At 36.5% G+C, this 25,107-nt stretch overlaps 3 protein-coding genes and 1 pseudogene across 3 annotated transcripts; 1 reads left to right on the top strand and 3 right to left on the bottom strand.

Moving 5' to 3' along the window:
* Window positions 1-5,990: 5,990 nt before the first annotated feature.
* On the bottom strand, window positions 5,991-6,970 carry LOC146328650 (olfactory receptor 10J5-like). Its single transcript, XM_084716448.1, has one exon. The coding sequence runs from the start codon at window positions 6,968-6,970 to the stop codon at window positions 6,044-6,046; it is 927 nt and encodes a 308-aa protein (XP_084572574.1). The 3' UTR covers window positions 5,991-6,043.
* A 5,702-nt stretch (window positions 6,971-12,672) lies between these two features.
* LOC146328649 (histone-lysine N-methyltransferase set-1-like) lies at window positions 12,673-16,725 on the bottom strand (annotated as a pseudogene).
* On the top strand, window positions 16,724-18,615 carry LOC146328648 (olfactory receptor 11A1-like). The gene has a single exon (XM_084716447.1). The coding sequence runs from the start codon at window positions 16,724-16,726 to the stop codon at window positions 17,642-17,644; it is 921 nt and encodes a 306-aa protein (XP_084572573.1). The 3' UTR covers window positions 17,645-18,615.
* A 3,244-nt stretch (window positions 18,616-21,859) lies between these two features.
* Window positions 21,860-22,789, bottom strand: LOC146328647 (olfactory receptor 4E2-like). The gene has a single exon (XM_084716665.1). The coding sequence runs from the start codon at window positions 22,787-22,789 to the stop codon at window positions 21,860-21,862; it is 930 nt and encodes a 309-aa protein (XP_084572791.1).
* Window positions 22,790-25,107: the final 2,318 nt, after the last annotated feature.

The raw sequence follows: 25,107 nt of genomic DNA, 5'->3' as shown, positions 1-25,107 counted from the left end.
ACAGTACTGTGTGTAAAATATAGCTTTCTGTAGTTTCAGAGCTTCATCTCATTGGCTCATTTTTGGAACTTTGTCATAAGCTTTGATGAAACTCAGTTTTCATTCAGAGAAACTGCCTTTTTCTGTCTTGATTTCTGTGTGCATCAGCAGTAGCTTTAAGCAGAAGCAGGGCTGCACAATATGGAGGAAAAAAAACAACTTACAACACAAGTCTGAATTACAGCATGATTTTTATTAACTCTATCCTTATTCATAGGTTGGGTTTTTTTTTAATCCAAGACTTCAGAGGACATCTCAGATCCATCAGAGGAGAGTCAGAGGATTTGCTTGCAGTAAGAAAACTCAAATGAACTTCTAGTTCAGGTGAGACAGGATTCAACTGTACACACAAAAACCTTCAGCTGTGTCATGTATTTGCATTTCACTATGGTCACTGTTTCTCTTGGCTCCACGTCTCTGGTCCTAATCTTACAGTTCCCTTTGATATTTGTTTCTCATACTGTTTTAAGTGGTAACAAAAACTTACTGAAACTATATTGTGTACTTACAAAACCAAGTGAAATAAAATAAAAAATAGACAGGAAACATCTTCAGTTTCAGTCCTTGTAAGATTGGTTAAATTTGCCAACACAACATGTGAGTTGGTGCATCTAATACTGAAACTGATAGAACTAAACTAAAACTAAACATTTAAGCAATAAAAAAAAACAAAAAAGCAAAGCAAGTAAACCCACTTTGGAAACAAAAATTAAAAATGAATAAAAAGTAAAAAATAATGAAAAATACAGAACTATAATAACTCTGACCACCAGTATTCCCTACACTTTGTTTTTAAGTGAAATTCATTTGCCTGAAAAGCAACAAAATGAACAATAAACAAAGTTAAAGATGAATTTCACTGACAGCATTACTTTTCCCCAAAACTTTCTGTAGATACTGCTGTAATATCCTAATTGTAAATTCTTTTGGCCATGATAATTGTGTAGTGAAAATCTGATATTGTGACAGCCCTGTTTCCCTCTTAAATTTGCTGAAGCCTTAACAGATTGTTTTTTATTGTGATTTGATGCAGGGGAGTCTCATAGACCTACTGAAGGACATGCAGAAAGAGCGGAATCTAGTTGTGCTCTGATCACAGAGGTAACAAAAACTCAGCAGCAGACTCCTGAACCACAAGGTAAGAAATACACAGATGAGACTGTTGATAGTTTTTGCACGTTTGGGTAGTGATAGCTCTTCCTTAAAGGGAGGCATGAAAGCCTGGAAACATATTTACCAAAGGATAGTGCAGCCTAAAAGATTCATAAAGATAGTGCAGAATCTAACTTTCTAAATGTATAAAGTGCAGATATGAAAAGCCTGTTGACTGGCAAGCAAATGTCATACCGAGCAAGTGAAGAGGAGACGTCAGGTGAGGGAGCACATAGCATTGAATTAAGCATTAAAGCAAACGTGGCTACAGGGGAGATGAAGCAGAGGCTGCTGGTAGTTTGAATCATGGGTCCTGGAGTTGACAGTGGTTCCTCTGTAATGGTACAATGGGAATCTCCACCAGGGCAAAAAATATTTTTGTTAAAGGTATAATAAACAACATTTTCATAAAAAAACAATGTATAGACTCACATATTATATAACCCCTTTCAATCATCACTTCTGACCCACTGTTATTGTGTGGTGGTGTCTGTAGCTGCAGACACTATTAAGCCCTCTGCCTGTATTTCCTTGTTTTTTCCTCATTCTTCTGCTGCTTGGGGCTTTCCACCAACCCAAAACATTGGTATTTGATATCCTCGTGAACACTTTGGACAAATTTATGACTCTACCTTAAATGCCAAAAAGCACAACAAATATCCATGTATTCAAAACCCAAAAAATTGTGGGGACCTTTGTGTGGGTCTGTGCCCTAAACATGAGTCAACATCTGTGTTGTTGCTTGGGAAACTCTTGGATGTAATTGCCACTGCTCTTAACAGTCCCTTTTAATTATTGCAGAGCACGAGCTCAAGCACATAGATGCAGGTTAGCTAACTTGAGCATGGTACTGCCTAAAATGAGAAAAGGCTCAAATGCGAGGCTAACAGAGCAGGATGAGGTTAGCATAAATGTTGTTGATGCCGGTACAAATGAAGCTGAACCCGTGGAAAATAAAGGCAAACATGGAAAATCTCTCCGGGATCCAAAGTTGCAGAAAAACCCCAAATATGGCCCGACATTGTACCAGACTACCTATGGTAAGTTCCAATTTGTTGTTTTCACATTGTTGTAAAATGAAAGGAAACGTGTTTAGCTTATATTTTTGTTTTAATTAAGTTTTGTTTTGGTAGGCAATAGTGAGAAAAAAGTAGCTAGTATTGATATATTTTTTTAACTGGTATTCTTAATTTTATGTAGGAATGTTTTGTAATTTGCTGTCAGCACAAGAAGTCCGTGATAAGTCCTTTCAGGCCCACACAGCCTTGGTTAAAGATACGGTTTAATCAAGTGATTTGATATCAGTGATATAATTTGGGAATGCAAATTACATGGGTGTAAGGATTTCTAATGTAAAACAGTTGTCTGTCCTTTTGCTGCACTGTTCAGGTCATACTTTCAAAACAGCCTTTGAGTGAGCATTGAGTGTTAAATTGTGAGGCTGTGATGGGAGCCTTCAGATGCCTTTACTGGCTGGTGTAGCATGAAATCACCCACCACATCAACGATCCAGCTCTATCTTGCAGAGTGGATAGATAGATAGATAGATAGATAGATAGATAGATAGATAGATAGACAGACCTTTATTTAACCAAATTAGGGAATTCCTTTTATTCCTTTTCATTACATGCTATCTGAATCAACCATCACCTTTCATTTATTTGACTAGTGTAACATCTATTTTTTCAAAGATTGGAAAATCAACCAACTACAGGTCCCATCGCATGGTAGGTACAATGCTCGAAATACTTGCTGGCATTGTTGAAGCACCCGTCCTGGAAGACATCAGAAACTCTCCAGTCCTCATGCCACTAATATTAAAAGATCAAGCGATTCAATGTATATCTGTCTCTTTTGGACGTAGTTTTACTTCCTGACTGCCATGCATGACCTCACTGATCCCTCATGATCTCATTGGGATTCCACAGGACAAGATATTTGGTCTTGGGACAGATGGTGCCGCTGGTATGAGAGGTATGTTTACACCATCCTTCTCCACGCTACTTCACACAGGCCAATTCAAGTACTGTTTCAGAGGGGCCAGTTTAAAAAAAAAAAGTTAAGTACCTAACATTTACATTTCCTACATCTGACCTGTGAAGTTAGTAAAATAATTTATACATATATATAAATTAAAGGAATGACTCTGAAAAATGTATCACCACTGGTGGGGTCTCTATTTGAGAATCACTGCTGTACAGCTGTACTCTTCTAGTACAGAGGGAATAACATAACTAACTAAAATACCTTCTTCACTGAATGTAACCTAATTAAGCAACACCTGTAGAGTAGTGTTGAGTGTAGGGAACAACTTAATCTTGCTTTTAGATGTGTCTGCAGATTCTGAATCAGCCTCGTGTTTAAAAAGCTTTTTCAAATGTTTTTTGATACACATCATATCCCTGGGGCAAGGAAAACTTCACTCAGTTTGAATGGTTATTGACCGGTTGCTTTAACATCAGTTATAATAAAGAGGTTTGAGCTCTTTTTTACGTGCATCCTGCATATTTGTCAAATTGATTGGCCAAACGACATCCCTGTGTTATTGTTTGCTTGTTTGTTTTTCTTTTGTAGATTATTCATTATGTTAAACCCTGTTAGAGCCCATATTATGATGGAGAGATTGCTGCAGTTAGGAGTAAACAGTGGCATCATCAGATGGGGTGAATCTTTCCTCAGTCTTTTACCTGACAGAGAACAGTGTATCAGAGTAAATGGGGCAATCTCTTCCCTATTATTACCACAAGAGAGCATTGTTTGTCAAGTCTTATTTATCCTCTGTACAACTGAATGTAGCACCAACACATCTGGTCACATTACTATTAAATCTGCAGATAACACAGCAGTTATGGGTTTAATTCAACATGATGATAAAACCAGCTGTTGTGCTCAGTTTGCTGGTTGGTGTAGGTCCAGTTTTCTACATTTGAACACCCAGGAAACTAAAGAATTCGTTTTTGACTCTGAGACTGGTACCAACAGACACTAACAAATTATTATTGATGGGGAGAGTATTGAGGTGGTAGATGAGTACAAATATTTGAGATCAATTATAGATGCCAAACTGTAAGGAAAATCAACCACAGATAGTACTTATAAGAAAGGTCTGCAGAGTTTTACCTTTCTTTTCCATTGCCTGGAATTATTAATTGTTTGTGAATAACAAAAACAACTTGCCCTTTAAGATTACTGGACAACAGCAAAAATGCACGACAGTGATCTGTATCTGAGTGGTGAGGAAGAGACAGACTATCAATAGAGAGGAAGCATCCACAAGTAATGCGTGATTATGCCTTAATGCACTTATTTTTTCATTTATGAAGTACGCTAAACTGTCATACTGTGAAAACAAAAAAGTTAAGAAACTTACTTCAGTAGATTTTTTAGTTGTGAGCCCAACTGAAACTCTTAAGGTTTTCCAACTAATAATGTTTTGTTGAGATGATTTACGTTTCTTCTTTAGATAAACTGTAATCTTTGAGTTTTGGAAACCCCCAAAAATTGTATTTAAAGAATTATTATTGAGTAAACTTGTTGAAGTGAAAGTTAACAATGGTTTAATTTTCAAGCATCCAAATAATGACAAAGCTCACTGTGAACAATTTTTGAAATACGATTTTGAGTGTTTAAATTTCAAAGATTAAAATTTATCTTAAGAAGAAATCCAAATTATCTCAACAAGGTTAACATTTTTTTTAATTATTTCAAAAACCTAAAGTGTTTGATTCAAAACTCAAAAACCTGTAAGTTGCCTTGAAATTTTGAGTTGTCACAACTGTTTTTTTTTTTAAGTTTTGTTTTCTTAATGAGAGGAAATAAAAACAATGAGATGATCTGTTAACTCGGCCTAAATGCATTTATTTCTCATGTATAAATTATTTAACGTGTATATACATGTGTCAAGATAACATAAGGTGATGTGGCAGTAGAAAATGGTCAGAAGTATTCATTTGTGCACAGTGTAACTCACCCAAGATTTATTGATAATAAATTAACTTAAGTTGTTAAGCTGGGCTTATTAACACTGAACTGGAGATGATGATGTCACAGAAAAATACACTGTGGATACCAAGGTTTAAGAGAATAAGGCTTTAATTATACAGTGTAAGTCCAGTATAGTAAGTTGTGAACTTCAGTGGGTTTGTTTGAGGCATGAAACTCCCGAGCTGACAATGAGTCCTACTCCGGCCCTTACATTATTAATGATGTGGCAGCAGTGTACTCTGTAACAGACAAAAGTAGAAACCCACGAAAGACAAAGCAATTGTTGCTCTTTTCCCAATACGGAAGGGATACTATACAGAGACCTACCTTTAAGAAAAATATAATAAAAACAAAATACAAACTAAAATAGAAACACAAACAAAACCAAAAAAAACCAAGAAAAGTAAGCAACAACTACAATCACAGCCAGGAAAGTTTACATGTAGTTTGTATACTTGTATAAAGTTATTCTGTTATGTTGCCCACAAAGCAATTCTAAGTTTGTATCTGTGCCTGTGTTCATCATTTGAATCTGATCACAGTACAATATATATGTGTACATGTATACATTTAAAGGTATATTTGTTACATATACTTTCTTAATCTCACCTTGGACTGAAAAAAAAATTTTTTCATCATGTCCACAAAAGATAACTATATATGTGCTCTTCCTTATGCCTGAAATGTAAACATTGCTGTGGTACATAGAGTCATATTTACATTGAATAGCTGGAGTTACATATAGTCGATGAATAATCTTATATGGGGTGTCATAGGATTTGTGAGAAGAAACATGAATGCTGTTGACGCTAATTTCATCAAAGCATCCATCTTTCAGAGTTACCAAATTGTTGAGGCTGACACCAGTTTACATTTTACCAAAGACAAAACGTTTACATAAGGTACGTATTTTGGTCATTTGTAGTCCATAAAGTGTAGGGTTAAACAGTGGTTGGCTTGTCAGCCAATATAATGACAAGAAAATGCGTAACATATTTGGTACATTTCTCATATTAAATCTGCTCTGCACAACTTCAAAGAAACCACCAAAGCAAAAATTCAACAGAGAACAAATGTGAGGTGTGCAGGTACTGACAGCTTTTTTTCTGGTCTCTTTGGAACCAGAAAAACAGATTTTAAGAATCTTTATATAAGTATAAAGAATTACAGTTATGACACCAAATACTATGATAAATGAGTAAACCAGTCCATAGATGTTGTTGACTGTTGTGTCAGAACATGCAAGTTTGACAATAGAGTAGTTGTCACAGTAAACTTTGTCAATGATGTTTCCACACAGCTGTAAAGAGGCACTCAAACTTATCATGACAGCAACCTCAGTAACTGGGAATAACCACATTAGAGCAATAAGCTTTGCAACCTTCTTAGGTGTCATACGTGTGTTATACTGTAGAGGAATACAGATAGCAAGATATCTGTCATAAGACATGATGGCCAAGTTAATAAACTGTACATTTCCATACACAAACAAAGTGAAATTCTGCAGGAAACAAAAAGAAGTAGAAATAATATGAATATCAGAGAGAATCTGAATCAGAAGGAATGGAAACACTGCTACACTACCCAGCAGTTCATTTACAAACAGGCTGCACAGAAAAATGTACATAGGTTCATGTAAACTTCTGTTCATACAGATAACCACAATGAGCAAAAGGTTGACACAAATAATTGAAATATATAATAACATAATAATCATGAAAAATACATATCTGTAAATCCCAGTGCTGAAGTAGGCAGAAAGTGTGAAATATGAAACATGTGTAGAGTTTACCATCTTCCTCCTTCTTAGTGCACAACACATTAGTTAAATAGAACTGATAACAATCAATATTCAGTCTGCTGACAGTTAAGAAATTAAATTTCATACAGAACATAAAAATGACAAACTAACTAAACTTACCTTTCTATTATTGAGAATCAGTATAATGCTTCACAGAACATAATAATATGACTGTGATTTCTGAGATGTACCTGCTGTGCTGATACAGTCACACTGAGTTCCTCCTCACAGGGAGGAAACTCTGCTGCTTCTTTTATACTTGTCACAGCAGCAGCCATGATGTCAGATTGCTGTCAACAGTTACCCATTTGGAAAAACAAACAAACAATGCTTTCATGCAATTAATGTCTTAAGTATTTTATAAGCCACAACTTACCATGACTGGTAACACCTGAGGGTTTCACTAATACATGGATCAATTGTTCCCATCCCATAAGGTTTGTATGCAATTGAGACATTGTTTACTACTCCAGTAAATTGGACAAACCTTAGATAAGACTTGGCAACTGGAGATATTTCAAGTCTGCTCAGCTCATAGAACCATTTGCCTAAAGCCACAGAGCTCATGTTATGCTAGCATGATTCAAAGTTGACAGCAGAGTACAGTTGACAGACAGTGAATATAATTTGACAGTATGGCTGAGGACTAGCCAGCTACCAGCCATGTCACTGTCTCCAAATCAGTTTTACACAAAGAAATGATAGGCCATGTACCTGTCTTCTGCAGCCTAAACAATATTCAGCCAGTTCAGTAATGGGCAGGGTGAGATGATTCCCCATGTAACACAAAATATCAGCAAGTGAAGAGGGGCACAGAAAAAGTTGTGAGGGTCATATATTCTTGCAGTTTGTGTGTCACAGTCGCCGTCCTGTGGTGATCACAGGATGAGGCACTTGATTCTCTTGGTGTCACAGAATATTGTAGGTTAAATGGAGGCTTTGATTGCCCTCTGCCAATCACAATCAAGAATTCACCCAGACTGTGATGTAAGTGTAAAAAAAGATGACATAAATTGCATATAGTGTAAAGAAAGTAGAAGTTGATAGACACAAAGCGGAATATTATTTCAAGTGTACAGTTCGAGTGACATGTACGTTAAAACCAGGGCACGACATTTTAAACTGTATTATTGTAATGGATGTTTTGTTGTGAGAGTTATTGACACTATATGATGGTTTAACTGGTCATCTGTAGGAAGAAACTGTTCCTGTGTCTCGTTTGTTTTGGTGTACAGTTCTCTGTGGGGCCTACCAGAGGAAAGAGTTTGGAACAGGTTGTCTACAGGGTGTGATGGGTCTGTACTTGCTGTGTTTCTGCTTATTTTGTGAACTACATCTTCTGTTGGGCCTTTTTCCAATTTTTTAATGATTGTCAGTGTTGGACTCCCACAGAAATCTGAAGGTTTCCACAACAAGGTCTCTCAAGGTGCACTTGTTGTAGAGGGAGAAAAGCAGAGACGAGAGTGCACATCCCATGAGGGCACCATGGCTGTTTGTTACCTATCAGGTCCAGTCAGTTCCTGGGGAGTCAACTGAAGGAGTCTCACAGGGGGTAGGGGGCTGGTGTCCTTCAGGGGCATGGTCCTATAGTCATTTCATCCTGTGATAGAGAGTTTCTTAGAGACCACAATGATTATGAAGCAACTGAAACTGAAGGGAACTTCAATCCATCTGTTAAAGATCTGCATTAAGATGAGGCCATCTGGTCAGCACAGACTTTCAGACAGGAGAGTGACACTGTCTGGTTCTGGTGCTTTCCTGGCCTTCCATCTCTGAAAGACCTGACACACATAATGTTCGCAGGGGGATGAGGAGGTGGCATTTGATGCCGATGGTTGGTTGATGCAGCAGCCCTGCAGAGATAAAGAGCTAGTCTACTGGTTCATCGCCAAGACAGATTCTGCATTGCTCCTCCTGAACTAATTTTTTTCATCAGGTGGTGATCACTTGACAGCTCTACTCCTCTCTGCATCATAGTGTCCAACATATACAGTAGAAGGATTGATGATACAGCCACAAAGTCAGTCATCGATCTTTGGCCTCAGGTGTTCTTGTATCAGGTATTCTTATTAACTGTCTTGTGCTCGAACATGGTGTTTGTTTTGGCCAACCTGTGACCAGCACTTACCACCTAGCACTCCTGTACAGTATGCTTGCTACGTTTCATTAAATTTAAACAGTACATTTTTTTGTGTAACTACTTGACTACCTTTGGTGTGCATAGAGGAGTCATTGCGCACATGTACAAACTGAGATCAATTTGATAGGACTTTAACCAGTTTAGATGGTTGTTTCTATGGACTGAGGAGGAAGGATTTCACTGTTTGCTGCTTATGTAACCCAGGTTAAAAAGCAGACTATATATATACATACATACATATATATATATACTGTTCCTGATTCTTTTTGTTTCCTGCAGATTTTCTGTATCTGTACATATGGAAATGTAAAGTTTATTAATTTAGCCATCATGTCTTATGAGAGATATCTTGCTATCTGTTATCCTCTACAGTACAACACACTTATGACATCTAATAAGGTTGCTATGTTCATTGTTCTAAATTGGTTATATTCATTTATTGAAGTTGCTGCCTTGATATCTTTGACTGCACCTTCACAGCTATGTGGGAACATCATTAACAGCATACTGTGACAGTTACTCTATTGTCAAACTGGCATGTTATGACACCACAGTCATTAATGTCTATGGAATCATGTACATGTTTACAGTAGTTTTTGCTCTTATATTGTTAATTATTTACTCCTATATGAGGATTCTTAAAGTTTGTTTTTCTGGTTCCAAACAGACAGAGCACCTGCACACCTCACCTTGCTTCCCTGCTAAACTTTTCTTTTGGTTGTTTCTTTGAAATAATACAAAGCAGGTTTAATATGAGCAGCTTACCCAATATGTTAGGCATTTATTTATCATTATAGTGGCTTTCATCTCAGCCACTCTTGAATCCTATCCTGTATGGACTGGATTTTACAAAAATTTGCATAATTTATAAAAGTTTTGTTTTTGCTAAAAGTCATATTTCCACTAAATTCAATAGCATGAAAACCCCCAAAGAAAACTGTTGTTTCAACAGTACAATCAGGATGTCTGTATAAAGTGTTTGTACTGAGCAAGAAGAATACATATGTGAATGAAGTTTATGTAATAATAGACTGGAATGTTTGGACATTGATATGTAAAATTTATTACTCCAAGTTCACTGAGTTCAGTTTATGCATTAGATTCAAGGATCTGCTGTATTATCATTACACAACACAAGGAATGTCCAGTGAAATGTGATTGTGTCTGTGGGGTCATTTCTTTAGGTAATGAAGGGGTCAATGAAAAGCTTGATGAATTGTTGGACATGCGCGCGCGCACCCACACACACACACACACACACACACACACACACACACATTCATTCTTGTACTTGCTGCATAGTAAGGACCGAGTCAAACGACCCACTAAGTGAGGACTGGCATTTCTAGCCCACGTATCAACACAAAGCATTTCTGAACACTAGGTGGCACCATCATACTATACATTCACTCAGATTTAGTGAAAAACAAAGTTTCAGGAAAAAGTTTTTAACCAACAGAGTGATGTCTGGTTTGTGTTTTCATTAACCCAAAGTATATCACTGCTACTGTTGATGTTAATAATAATTAATTTTATATAGTAATAGTAATTTTATGTTTTTTACCTAGAATACCCCATAAATACCCCTTCCCTATTCAGTGGCCAACAAGGATGTCTTATTCATCATCAAATATGAATTAATATGACCTGTAATGAATCGTTTACTTCTAAAAATGGTCATTAGAAGGGTAATTTTATCTTATCTAATTTGCCATTAAAATGCCAAATTGGTCATCTCAACTGAGGGTATTTCTGATATTGTATTATCAAACATCTTCCAGGTAATTGGCAAACTGGGAAATAGGAATTGTTTTAGACATCAGACTACAGTAGAGCCCCACACAACTTATTCCATCTTAATAAATAAAGTAATTCATTTGAATTTTTGAAATGTTTTAATGGAACAATATTTGAGAATACTTGTATGATCAAACATACACCTTCCTGAAAAGAAATATACTGTTGCAGTTGTCATTTCTAACAGCACAAAACCACATAGCAGCTATAAGCTGAACAGACAGTTTTTAAGACTACTAAAACATGCTCAAACATACAGCTTCAAACAAGCTGCAGTTGCCAGTTCCCCATAAAAAACAAAACAAAACAACAACAACAACAAAACAGACCTCTCTCCTCCTTTTATCTCTGGTTAAATTTCTCCCTCTCAAAGTACGCTAATACAAAATGTGTTAAGATTACCTTAATTGCTCCTCTTTAAAAATCAAGCTTTCTCTTGATTTTTTCTTTTATTTCATTAGAGACAAAACATTTAATATCCTTCCATATTTGAGTGCGAAGGACTGGAGATTCTTTCCCAATACATAGCAGACAGTCATTCTTTCCTGGCACCTTCTTCAGCGCAATGAATTTTGCCATCCCTCGCTGGACTGCATTCTTCTCTCAGTCAGTCCAGGGTCTCTTCACTTATTTTTGCATCTATATAAAGGTTCCATATGGACAGTAACAAATGCTAACAGACAAGATAGATTTTTATTCAAACAATGATATCAAATTCAGAGCATCCTGTCAGAAGCATGGCTGACACACTCCCCTGGATGTGTCCTAACACCACTGCATCAGCTGTGGAGACTTCCAACCTTCCCTAATAATTCCTTTTAAAGCCTTTGCACTAGTGCTAGACCAAAAGTATCAACTCTAGACAGGAAATGGTCTGATGTCATCCATCAAAGCAGCTAATCTACCAAGAAATCAAACATGACGGCACCAATGCTCCCTTGCTCAGACCACCACTGATGTTCAGGTAGCTACTACAAACATAAATAAACCCCACCGTAAAACACAACAAACATCCTACCAATCATGTAACAACACTAATGAAATGAACCTGTACCACAACACATAATACATCTAATGCAGTCATCCAGTCCTAGTGACTTCTGCATTGTCAGCAAGTGGCAACTGTACAGTCTTCAGAAAATTTACCTGTATTCCCTCTTTGAGATGCAGTTTCCTTTCCCTTCTTGGCAGAGGATTTTGTGGCAGTGACACTTTGTTCCTCTTCATCTGAAAATGGATATTAATACAGTTAAAGTACTGAAGAGTCAGATTCAGAACACTTCACTTGTTTATATCACCTGGACTCACCTGAAACTTCATCATGTTTTTGTTTAGTTGAGGTCTTTTTTCGCCTCTTGACAGGGGGTGCAGTGTTCCTCATCGGCTGCTCCTTTCCATCTGACAAAAAAACATCAGTGGACTCTAACAGTAGTCTCTGGTTCAGAACATATTGTTTTTCATTTTAGTTCAAGTCTGAGATTTTATATTTTTCTCTTCTTCTCTAAAAGAAAAGTTTTAGTAGTGTGAAAGGTCTGATATCTGCAACTGTGTACAGAGTGCAGACTGAGAACATTTGTATTAACACCTGGACTTACCCACATCACGTTCACTTTCCTTATCAGCATCATAGTCATCATGTTTAGTAGTTGCACCCTTCTTTCGCCTATCAGCAGGGGATTTTCTTGTGATCGAGTGTTGCTCCTCTCCATCTGAAAAAATTATGTTTTAGTAATGTGTAAGTATTAAAATCTGAGAGGGTTTACACTAGCACGGTGAAAGAGTACTGAACTCTGAGACCATCTCTAGTGTTGACAGTGCCTGGACTCACCCCCTTCATCATCACTCCAATCAACAGGGGGCCTTTCGGGGGTCCGTGGTTGTTCCTCTTCATCTATGAAAAAATATTTTTTAGTCAAGTGAAAGCACTAATATTTCCATGTATATCATCTAAGAAAGATGACACTTGCACAGAGAAACAGTACTGAATTCAGAATTCAGTAGCAGTCTTCTTTTGTCTCTCAACAGGTGAGCTTGTGGTGGACAGGTGATCCAGATCTCCATCTGAAAGCATAAGTTGTGCTGAAAAATCTGCACTCATTGTTTAGGAAGGTTACCTTTTAATCAAGATAACCTCATACATAATTTAGACTGTGTTTTAAATTTTGGCCCCTTCTGTCACACCCCTGATCTATATGCATCATTGGCACTACTTAGTGAACATGGTGTTGAGTTTGGTGGCTCTACCCTTTAAGTGATAACATGAAGGAGCAAAAAAGAAGCTTACTGGACGGCAACAGTCTCTCCTTGGCCTTTGTGAAGCCATTTCAGACAGAGAAGTGGAAGCACCCTCTACACTGTCATCACTTGAATCGTAGAGAGCATCACAAACATTTGGTACTCTATCCATCTGTAAAAAGGACGTTATATCAAGGTATGACTATCCATTTTTGTTCACATTCTATTAAATTCAATTGCGAAGGAAAGATTTAGGAGGAAGTGGCCTATGTACCAGTTATTGACATTAAAAGTGTTAGAGACATACCAGAATGCTTTTTGTCCTTCTCAACTTTGGAACAAGTTCATCATCTGATTGCAGACTCAAAGTGTCTTTTATAGGATCTTCATTGTCAGTTTCTTCCACTATTTTCTCGCTGGAATCATACAGAGGATCAGAAAACTCTGGTGTTCCATCCATCTGCAAAAGGGAGTTGTGTCAATGTATGGTAATCCACTGTTGGTTAGATGCTATTAAAATCAATTACAAGGGAAGGATTTTTATACCACAGGTCTATTAATATTTTGCTGTGTAATATAAGTATCTGAGACACATCAGAATGTTTTCTGTCCTCAGCTTTTGAACAACTTACATCACAGTGTGCAGACAGAGGTTGGTCTTTCATACAGTCTCCATCAGTGTCAGGATAATCCACTAAGGAAAACCCTCTGACAGTACACACCTAAACATAAATTACCAAAGTTAGATCACATTAAAACTGTTTCTGAAACAGCATGTAACTTGAAGATAAGTGCATGTGGTCTCTTCTAGAGGCCTCAAAGAGTCTTACAGCAACCTATGAAGTGCTGCAATGGATCACATTGAAAATACTAATGATAATAATTACTAAAATGTGTCATCTCTCATATGGATCATTGTAATTCAACTATTTAGTGCAGAGTTAACATAAACAGTACATGAATTCAGTGTCAACATTACCTGTGTTTTAGCCTCATCTCTCTTTGAATCTTCAGGGGAAGTCAGATCCATAGAGAATCCCTCTGTCTCTACTGCCACAGTATCAGCCTGCTTGTCTGTCATCTGGAATTCAGATAAAAAAAAGAACAAATACTGTAGCTATATATCTGAAAGATAACTAGCTGTACTTGGCACGTTTTTGTAATATAATGCATTGGTATACATTGTATATTGTATATATTGTAACCAACACACCTTTTGACGCCATGGTCACTTTGAATCACCATAGTTGTAATCTATTTCAACTCCTACATCTATATTCTCCACAGCAAACAGGCACAAATGTGGCCTGTTGTTTACTATGACATTTTTCATGATGTAGTTTGGAAATTTGTGGTTGTCATTCACTAATCTTCCAAGGGATCCATCTTCTCTGGAAGCATGGATACTGGTAATAAGGTATAAGAAAATACCAAATTACACCAAGTGTATATATCATCACATCTAACTGTGTATTGTGATCCAGCCTGATCCAGATCAGAAGAGCTCTTATCATTAGCTACAGACGTCACTCATCAGCATCAGCTCAAATTAAAAACAAAAACTGATTCACAGCATTAACTGTTGCAGTCCAGCTAGCATGTGTGATTCCAAGATTATTCCTGCTTTCATTCATTCATTCATCAGCTGTTAAAATGTTTGCTTCGGGTTTTAAGTTTTATTTCCCTGATCTCTACAAAACATTTATCTTCATGTGCTTACCACCAGTTATGTTTCTGCCATTCAAATTCAAACAGAAATGTACTCTCAATCTCTGAGTAGTGTCTTGACTGGCATTCTTCCACTGATAGGAGTTCACCCCTTTACTCCAAGACAAAAGCACCTGCTTCGATGGGCTGGGTAGCAAACACTCTTCTTCCTATGAAGGCACATAAGTAAATTACATTCATTCATTACATTTGATTAGGAGATTGAGTCAACTTAACCTTTCCTCTTTGGAAATGACAATATAGTCTTGTAAAATTTTTCAACTGCAAAGGTAAGGATTAAAGTCAGTTCTCTGTCAACACATTTCTGTTTCTGATATATAGCCTAAATATATATTCCTTATGTGTATGTAAATGATAGTAGTGAGATATGCACTTGTGTAATATGCTGCCCTTAAAAGGACATCTTTGTACCTTTGTTATTATCAAGAAATCGTTCCATAAAGGCTTGTCCCTCGAAGACAAAATGTATGATAATGCATCATCAACAGGCCATATCTTTGTCTTCCTTTTGAACATTATGGCCCTGTGAAAATAATTTTAAAATCATTACACAAGCATCCAACATGAGAAAACAACCTCTCCCAACCTCAGCCCTCTGGGGTCAAAACTAATTTTTGCAATTTTTGGGTTTCCTGGTAGTATAACCTCAGTCCTGTAATGCACAATCAAGTTACACATCTTTTTTCAGTGTAACCTGGGCTATCAGAATATGTATGCTGCAGTATCCCCTTAAAGTATAAATAATTATATGACCATAAGGACCATAAAGATAGAAATAATAATAATAATAATAATAATAATAATAATAATAATAATAATAATAATAATCTGCAGCAATTTAAGAATAAAAATAATATAGTAGAATTACATAAACTCCTTTAAATTAAATAAATTTAAATTCGGAGCATTTCTTGCACCTAAGAGCCCTGATATACTTTACACTTTTACACTCAGATGTCACATACATAGGCAAATGACAAAATTTTTCAAATGACAAAAGTATGATTTTAGCTTACTATAAGATTTTTAGCTTTAATATAAATTTAAAATCATGCACAGCTATTTTCTGCATGTCGTGTACATGTAGAAAATATAATAACTGATCAAGGTAGACACTTTAACTATTTGCTTTTCAGTTTTACTGGGGGAATATAGAAATGCAGTAATAATGAAATCAATGCTGTTACATCTTTCACAAACATTTCTTCATGTTATACATGTTATACTGCCTGTTCAGTCATAAATATCTGCATGGATTCTCTATGAGTAAGAATTCATATTACTTTAAAAACAGAAGCTCATTTTTGCTGATGTGATTGAAAAAAAGATCCAGAATAGTGAGTTAGCATCTCAAAATAATGAGGCACTTTGAGATTGTTAACTTGTTATTTTAAGTTTCTCATAATATTTTTCTTGCATCACATGGGAATGGGCTTTCATATTAAAAGTACAGAATGAAGTCAGCTTATGTTTTCTTTACATTAATTTTTCTGAGCTGTCTTTCATAAATAATAAACTGTACATAAGTTTCTTTTTCCCCTTAGTGTTAACAATTAGTCAGTGATTGGTTCCTTTGGTAATGAAGTCAGACAGCTGCGGGGGCGTCCACTGACCTGAAAAGGTTAAAAGAAGCAGAGGTAGATGTTCAGCTCAGTAAGGAGGGGATCACAGTCTCACTCAGGTAAATGTTGTGGTTCAAATAAAGTCATAAACTAACTGTAGTTTAACAACTTAACAGTATATTGACTTTAGTGAAGGAGAGGGTTGGTTTGAGGTATGTTTGCAACTGTTTTCTTGATTATCTCTTTTGTGTCATTACAGTGAATTCTGTTCACATGAGACGGATCATGATAAACTCTACACAGGTTTCATATTTCACACTTGGTGCCTACTATGACACTGGGGTTTTAAAATACATATTTTTCATGCTTATTATGTCTTTGTATATTTTTATTATTTGCATCAATCTTTTGCTCATTGTGGTTATCTGTCTGAACAGAAGTTTACATGAACCTATGTACATTTTTCTGTGCAGCCTGTTTGTCAATGAACTGTATGGTAGTACAGGCTTGTTTCCATTTCTTCTGGTTCAGATTCTTTCTGACATTCACACTGTTTCTGTTTCCATTTGTTACCTTCAGATTTTCTGTTTGTATTCATATGCTTGTGTGGAATTTCTCAACTTAGCCATCATGTCCTATGACAGATACCTTGCTATCTGTTGTCCTCTGCAGTATAACACACGTATGACACGTAACAAGATCATAATCTTTATCTCTGTAGCATGGTTGTATGCTTCTGTTGTATGTTTTCTTCCATTAGCAATGAGTCTCCCTTTACAACTGTGCGGAGATATTATTAACAAAGTGTACTGTGACAACTATTCCATCGTCAAGCTGGCATGTTATGACACAGCAGTCAATAACATTTATGGACTCATTGCAACATTTCTCGCAATCTTTTGTCCTGTAACTCTGATCTTTTACACGTACATGAAGATTCTTAAAATCTGTTTCTCTGGTTCTAAACAGACCAGACAGAAAGCTGTTAGTACCTGCACACCTCATCTTGCTTCTCTGCTGAACTTTTCTTTTGGAGCTTGCTTTGAATTAATGCAGAGCAGATATAGTATGAACAATGTACCTAATATGCTGCGAATATTTTTATCTATGTACTGGCTTACATGTCAGCCTCTTTTTAATCCCTTAGTATATGGCCTGAATATGTCAAATATCCGCAGCATATGTAAAAATCTAATTTTTGTATAAACCACTAATGGAGGTCATCATCCGAGAGATTTGAGCTAAGATTGTTCTGCTTTGCAAACACTATGTATACAGTGATGTATTTTGTCATAGGTAGGAGAATATTGTAAAATTACTTGTTGTGTACTATTGTTACTGTTTTGCATTTGGGAAGATTGGCTTAGTAATAATCATGCTTTATTTGAAAGAAATTTGCATCACATTGTGTTAGATTGGGAAATGACGTACATATTTAATAGAAGAGAGCCAAACAAAAGCCATTGTTTATCAGCAGGAAGTACAATTATCAAGTACAGCTGTTTGTTTCTTTATTAGCCTTGAATGAAAAAAAGAAATTCAACCCAGTAAACAAATTAATAATGACTTAAGTGTTCTTTACTTTCTTCTGGGGTAATTCCACAACAGCAGGGACAAACAAGGAACCCCTGAATGATGAACCTTTGTGAGTTTGTGTTTCTGAGAACAGGTCTTCTCCTCTAACACCACATTATCTGTCATTTGATAGCTATGCTCTCCGGGTCCTGACAGATGGCTTTCTTTAGCTTGTTCAAAAGTAGATGATTGGGAATGACAATATTTTATAACTCCCACAGTCAGATGGCTTGATGCATCATGTTTTTAATACAAGATTTTAGGGGTAAGTCAGAAGCTATAGGAGGCATGGAAACATGATAGCGAATGGCCTGTTGAATGTGATCTAACAAGTCATTAGTGCATTGCTCCCTAATTCCCAAGGATGTCGTTAAAAGCTTTGACACAGCAGTTAAAATACACCTTTTGTGCTCCGCACTGTGCTACAGCCATTGAAAATATCAGTGAAAAGAAATGGATGTGAGCTTACACATACACATACAAAGCAGCTCAGTCTGTAGGGACTTGGCTTGGGAACTGGAGGGGAGCCACTTCTGGTCCAGTGCGAACCAGTCAGTTCAAAGCATGGACTGGCAGCTATTAGTTCACCTCCTGACTGTGTATTTGGCATCTCTCACTTAATGCATATTTGTGCATGTGTGTATTTTGGGCCTGTGTTTCTGAATAAAGAGTGAAAACATGTAATATACCCAAGAGGGATTAATAAAGTATGCATACTTCTTCTTCCACTTATTTTTCTTAATTAGACAGCATGACTGCAACGCCATATTATATCATACATAGCTTTTATAATAGACAAAACAGTGAGAGCTCAAAGGGCCTTCACTTATGGGGTCATTTGTTGGCCATTATAAGGATACAAGGGATATATTCAGCATTTACAACAAGATTGTATAACAAGATTGTGATGCAGTCCCAATTGATGTCAATTGTATGTATGTTATAAATTCAAGCAAGCCTTTAAAAGGCTATTGTGTAAGATTTTTTTTTTTTGGCGGGGGGGTCTATTGGCAGAATATGGCAGAAATGGAATATAATATCTACAGAGGCCACCATATTGCCCCACGATGTTTCTACAGTATCCCAGAATGGACAAAGCTTTGTCTTTTGAGAGGGCCTTTCATGTTTTATGTGAGTTTCGCTGCCATTGTAATTTCTCTCTACTTTTCTCTCTACCCTGTTTCCTGTTTGCTCTTCAACTGTCCATATCAAATCAAGAAAAAAGCTCCCCCCAAAAATCTTAAAACAAGAACTTGTACGAATTGTCTAAGAATTATGTGTACGTTCATTTCAAAAAGAATTTGTCCAAAGAAACATACATTTGTTGACTGTCAAAAAAAAATCAACTCAGTAGAACCACCAACCCTACAGTTACTGTCTGCATCCTTGACCACATGAGTTAAAGGGTTATTTAAAACATTCTTGACATCTCCACTAAAAATTTACCTTAAAGAGAGACCTCTATGCATGATCTGCCTAGAAGTTTGTGATTTAATAGAAATCAAAATTAATGACTACAAGTACACAGATACAATTGAAAGCATACTTTACTCCTTCTGGATGAGTTGACAAAATCGATTTGATGACACCTCCTATATTTCAGCAAATCCATACTTTTATATATGCCATGATTTTTTTTATAAATTCAGCCCATACATCACGGGGTTTAAAAGAGGCTGACTTACAAGAAAATATAATGACAAAAATATATAAAAAATATTTGCAACATTCTGGGTAAACTTTTCATGTTAAATCTATTTTGCACAATTTCAACCAAAAGAGAAGTTCAAGAGGGAAGCAAGGTGAGGTGTGCAGGTACCGACAGCTTTTTGTCTGGTCTCTTTTGAACCAGAAAAACAAACTTGGAGAATCTTCACATAAGTGTAAGAAATTAGAGATACAGTACATGAGATTGCAAGAGAGGCATAAATGAGTCCATAAATGTTATTGACTGTTGTATCATAACATGCCAGTTTGACAATGGAGTAGTTGTCACAGTACACTTTGTTGATAAAGTATAAAGTTTTGATACTGATTTCTAATTCATTGGAGAACAATCTTTTAATTCTACTCTCAGCTCACACCTACATATAACGGTTCACAACATGCATACACTTTGCTTCTACAGCACTGCATTTAATCCACAGGTCATAAAGATTAACATTCCAATTAATAGCAGTGAGGTGCAAGTGAATGCCTGTAAGACAGATGCTGTGCCCATTTATACACAGCAGCTGTAACTTCATTGATCGTTTAAATCCAACAGTATCATCAGGATCTGTCAATTAATGTTCTCTTAGTGGTAGCAAGCATTTAATGACTGTAAAATGAGATCTGCATACCCTCTATGTGTATGTGTGAATACAAAACAACTTTTGCAGTAACTACATTAACTGTCACAGTAATACAGAACAAGCTAGCTGGGCCAGTTGGTAAGATTATCTCCTGGTGAAGCTAATTTCTTCACAGGCAATTAATAAAAGGAGTTTGTACCTACAATTCAGCTATTCAATAAACACTCAGCATCAACAAGACAGAGCAACATCATGAACAACTGAAAGTAGAATTATTGTGTTACATGATCCTGACCGTACATCATAAGCGACTTCTGCACCGCAACAAAGGTAGAAACACGAAAGAGCAAAGTGACAGGAAGCAGAAACAAATGCATAAAATTTCATAATAAAAGTCTCTTAACATAAACGTCTGAACATGATGAATTCACACCATCTCTACTTTTTTGCACCCAGAACATGCACAGTACTGACAAGAGTGTGGAGTGGGTGGGTGACACACTGCGAGTTTGGCTGTGCTTGGCTTTGGCTTGTCTGTTCAGCAGGAAATAATGGAGGCCGCCTGATCACAGCCTTTCTCGTATTACTGCTAAACAGTCACTAAAATATGTTTCTGAAAACATTTAAAGCAGAAATAGTCTTAATTCATATTGACAGTTTGATCTGAGTTTTGTGAAAAGCATACCCTGCATTATGGTGTACTTTATTCTAAATGGACCATAATTTATAAAATCAACATCATGCCGTGTTGAAGATTAAGCTAGTGATTGAGACTAATTTTCTCAAAAGCTTACGTACAATGAGACGACTTGTGGGCTCACCCTGAGCTGGCTATTAGAAAGACAAAAGGTTAAACGCATTTTTGCATTGGCTTTTCAGACCCTGAAGCATCGTCCACTATTTATACAATTTGTGGGCACCCGTCTAGTGTCAGTTTTGCATATGCAAAATAAAGGCACAAAAACTAACTGGATAGGTCAATGCAATAAAAGTACTTAGTTTGACTTAGAAAATATGGTTTGGGTTAAAATAAGTATATTTGTTTAATTAGTTGATGTTAATGTGTAATGTACATAAGATTTGTTACAACTTAGATACATTATGTAAATTTTGAAGAAGTCAGTGATGAGTGTTTGGCCTCACATAGTATACAAACCCCAGATTTCTAGGTGAAAGTCCTGTGTCTGTTTGTTTTACCTGTTGAGTCACTCCACTTTGTATAGTATAGTATATATCAGGATTCAGGAGTTAAGTATTTTAAGCAAGGGGGTTGGTAAAATGTTGCATGGGGTGCAGGAGGACCAAATAATGGCTCTGCCTGCACTGTATTCACAACCTAACACTACACACCTTGATGTTTGAAACAAATACAAGAAACGCAGTCTGAAGTCTGAAAAACTCATGTCATGTTTTCATTGTTTTCCAAATTTATTACTGGAACTTTATTTCACTTCATCAAGAAAACTGCGTTTTCCCCATTGTGTTGCAATATATTTTCTCTTTAAAATTTAAATATTTTAAAATATTCACTGACACACCTCTATTATTACTCCTACACAGCATCTCTACCCCAGAGCAAATGTTTACATATGTTCCTTATTTTGGACATTTGTAATCCATACATGATAGGATTTAAAAGTGGTTGTATGATAAGAAAATACAGAGACAGAATGACTCTTAGGACATTGGGTACACTGGTCATATCAAATCTGGCCCGAACTATTTCAAAGCAGCAGCCGAAAGAAAAGTTCAGGAGAGAAGCAAGGTGAGGTGTGCAGGTACTCACAGCTTTTTGTCTCGTCTGTTTGGAACCAGAAAAACAAACCTTAAGAAGTTTAGTGTAAGAGAAAAGGATTGGAAGCAGAGGGACTAAGACAGTGACAACGGTACCAAAAAGCCCATAAATATTATTCACTTTGGTGTCAGAACATGCCAACTTAGCAACAAGGTAGTTATGACAATACAAACTGTTTATGATGTTTCCACAAAGTGGCAAACGGATGTTTAAAGATAAAGTAATCAGAAATTTCACAAAAGAGTACAACCATATTACAGCAATAAAGATAACTGCCTTCTTAAATGTCATACGTGTGTTATATTGTAGAGGACAGCAGATCGCAAGATATCTGTCATAAGACATGACGGCTAAATTACAAAATTCTACATGTGCATATGTGTACAAACAGAAGATCTGCAGGTAACAGAAGGGAGCGAAAACAGTGTGAATGTCAGAGAGAATCTGAACCAGAAGGAAAGGAAACAAACCTGTACTACCATACAGTTCATTTACAAACAGGCTGCACAGAAAAAGATACATGGGTTCATGTAAGTTTCTGTTCAGGCAGATGACCACAATGAGAGATGTGTTGGCAATAACAATAACAATGTAAAGCAAAGCAGTTAACATGAAATACAAGTATCTCAAAATTCCTACATGTATATAAGTGCTAAGAATGAAGTAAGATAAAGTTGAATTTACCATTATTCTTGTTTTAGGTGACACAACGTTTGCTTTTCATTTTTTAAGCCAAAATGAACAATTTGTTTTAATTGAGGACATCATTCTGAATAACACAGGCATTATTTTCATATTTGCTGAGTATTACACTGACAACACGGCTTCACTGGCCCTTTCTTTTAACACAATTAAGCATAAAGGGGAAAAAAACCTCACAAGCACCATAACACCATAACCTTACCAATTGCTCCCCACCCTTAATTATTGTATAAAATCAAATAGATTCTTTGAATAAGGAACATTCATCTTACACTCTGTTTGACATTTGTCATCTCCTGTGTTGCAGGCTGCTGCAGTAAATAATGGCAGGCTGCAGCAATGTCTGGTGCTTTTACCTCTTCATGACAAAACACTGCCAACATCACAGCAGTCCCCCCTCACTCATGTCATGTCAAGCAGGGAATACCAGAGTTAGCTGTCTGACAGACTTTGAGCTCTTCCTGCAAACTGTCTAAAATTGTGATGACAGGAATTCCAAAATCATCACAAAAGTTAGCAAAAATGTAAATAAATGTATAGATATTAATTAAAGGAAATATTTTCTGAAAAATATCTCTATGGATTCTTTAGAAGTTTAAATGTTTATTCAATTTGCAGTTATAGTTTGAAGGCCTAGACCTAAATTAAGTTTCAGTTTAAGCAGCAGCACCAATAAACATTTAAATGGCAGTAAGAATGAAAACAAGTTAAAATGGGAGTGCATTGATAGTTGACTTGTGTCCATAATACCATGTTCGAGCATAGGGTAAATCAACCAATTTGAATGAACCAACATCCAACACCAGTGACCATTTCATCTAAATGTGAAGTGAGACTGAACTGGTAACTCTTGGCTTAAGACAGTGCCTACCAAGTCTTAGACCAGGGGTGTCAAATGTACGGCCCGCAGGCCAAAACCGGCCTGCCAGAGGGTCCAGTCCGGCCCGCAGGATGACTTTGCAAAGTGTGAAAATTACAGAGAAGACATTAATTTTAGGGTTGAAACGATTCCTAGAGTAATTTGAGTAATTTGATTACTAAAATCCATTTAAATTCGCACGTGGGGCTTATTAAAGACCAGAGTACTGATGAGTGCTGGCATTTAAATTTTGATGTAATTTATTATCACACGGCTGCAGCATCTCTCCTCTCTGCATCAGTGCAGCTCCTCCATACACACACGTACAGTGCAGACACACACAGAGGAGGTCAGTGATTCTCTGACCCTGTCTGTATCTGATCTGTTGACTTTCTTCATCAGCAGGATGTTTTATAAAGACAAAAAGACAAAACCTATCTTGCATTCTGGGTTTTTCCCTACATATTAATCCCCCGCGATTCAGTTTTCACAGCAGCAGAGAATCTGCGTGTGGAGGAGTCTGTTGTTAATGACGGAGTTTATTACAACAGAAACTAACGCGATGGTTAATGACACCAACCATATAAAATTAAACAACTGTATAAGGAGGCCTATACGTAAAACAGGAGAGTTTCAGGAGAGTTTCAGATCTTATCACAGCAGAGTTAACAGGTGAGGGAGGAGAGGAGGGCACATTGATCACTAATCAATCACGGATGCCGTTGTCCTCTCAGACTGATCACTTTAGTGTTAGAACACGCCAACTTAATAATTAGGTAGTTATGGCAATACAAACTGTTAATGCTGTTTCCACACAGTGTCAAATGGATGCTTAAGGATATATTGATGACACATCTGACAAAAGAGTACCACCATATCACAACGATAAAGATTAATACATTGTTAAATGTCATACGTGTGTTATATTGTAGAGGAAAACAGATAGCAAGATATCTGTCATAAGACATGACAGCTAAATTACATAATTCTATATTTACATAAGAATACAAACAGAAAATCTGCAGATAACAAAAAGAAGCAGAAACAGTGTGAATGTCAGAGAGAATCTGAATCATAAGGAAAGGAAACAACCCTGTACTACCATACAGTTACTATTTCTGTACTACGAGAAATTTGTTGGCAATAATAATTATAACGTATAACAATGCAATAACCATGAACTGTAAGTATCTTAATGTTCGTACATGCACATACGCTTTAAGAATGAAATAAAACAAAGTTGATAAAGTTGCATTTAACATCTTTCTTTAAAAAAAGGGAAAAAAATTATTATTAGAATTTTGTTTCTCTTTTTTTAATCCTGCTTGCTTCAAAGACATTTAAAAAGCAGTGACATTGTAACATTTCTTTTCACTGTTTCACTGGACTTTTACTTGAAAATGATCGACAGGTCCGGTTAGAAGAGCACGAAGCACAATGCACT

The sequence above is a fragment of the Lutjanus erythropterus genome, chromosome 4 (genome assembly GCF_056507025.1).
Source record: "Lutjanus erythropterus isolate fLutEry1 chromosome 4, fLutEry1.hap2, whole genome shotgun sequence".
NCBI lineage: Eukaryota > Metazoa > Chordata > Actinopteri > Lutjaniformes > Lutjanidae > Lutjanus > Lutjanus erythropterus.
This window is presented reverse-complemented; position numbering and strand designations above follow the sequence as displayed.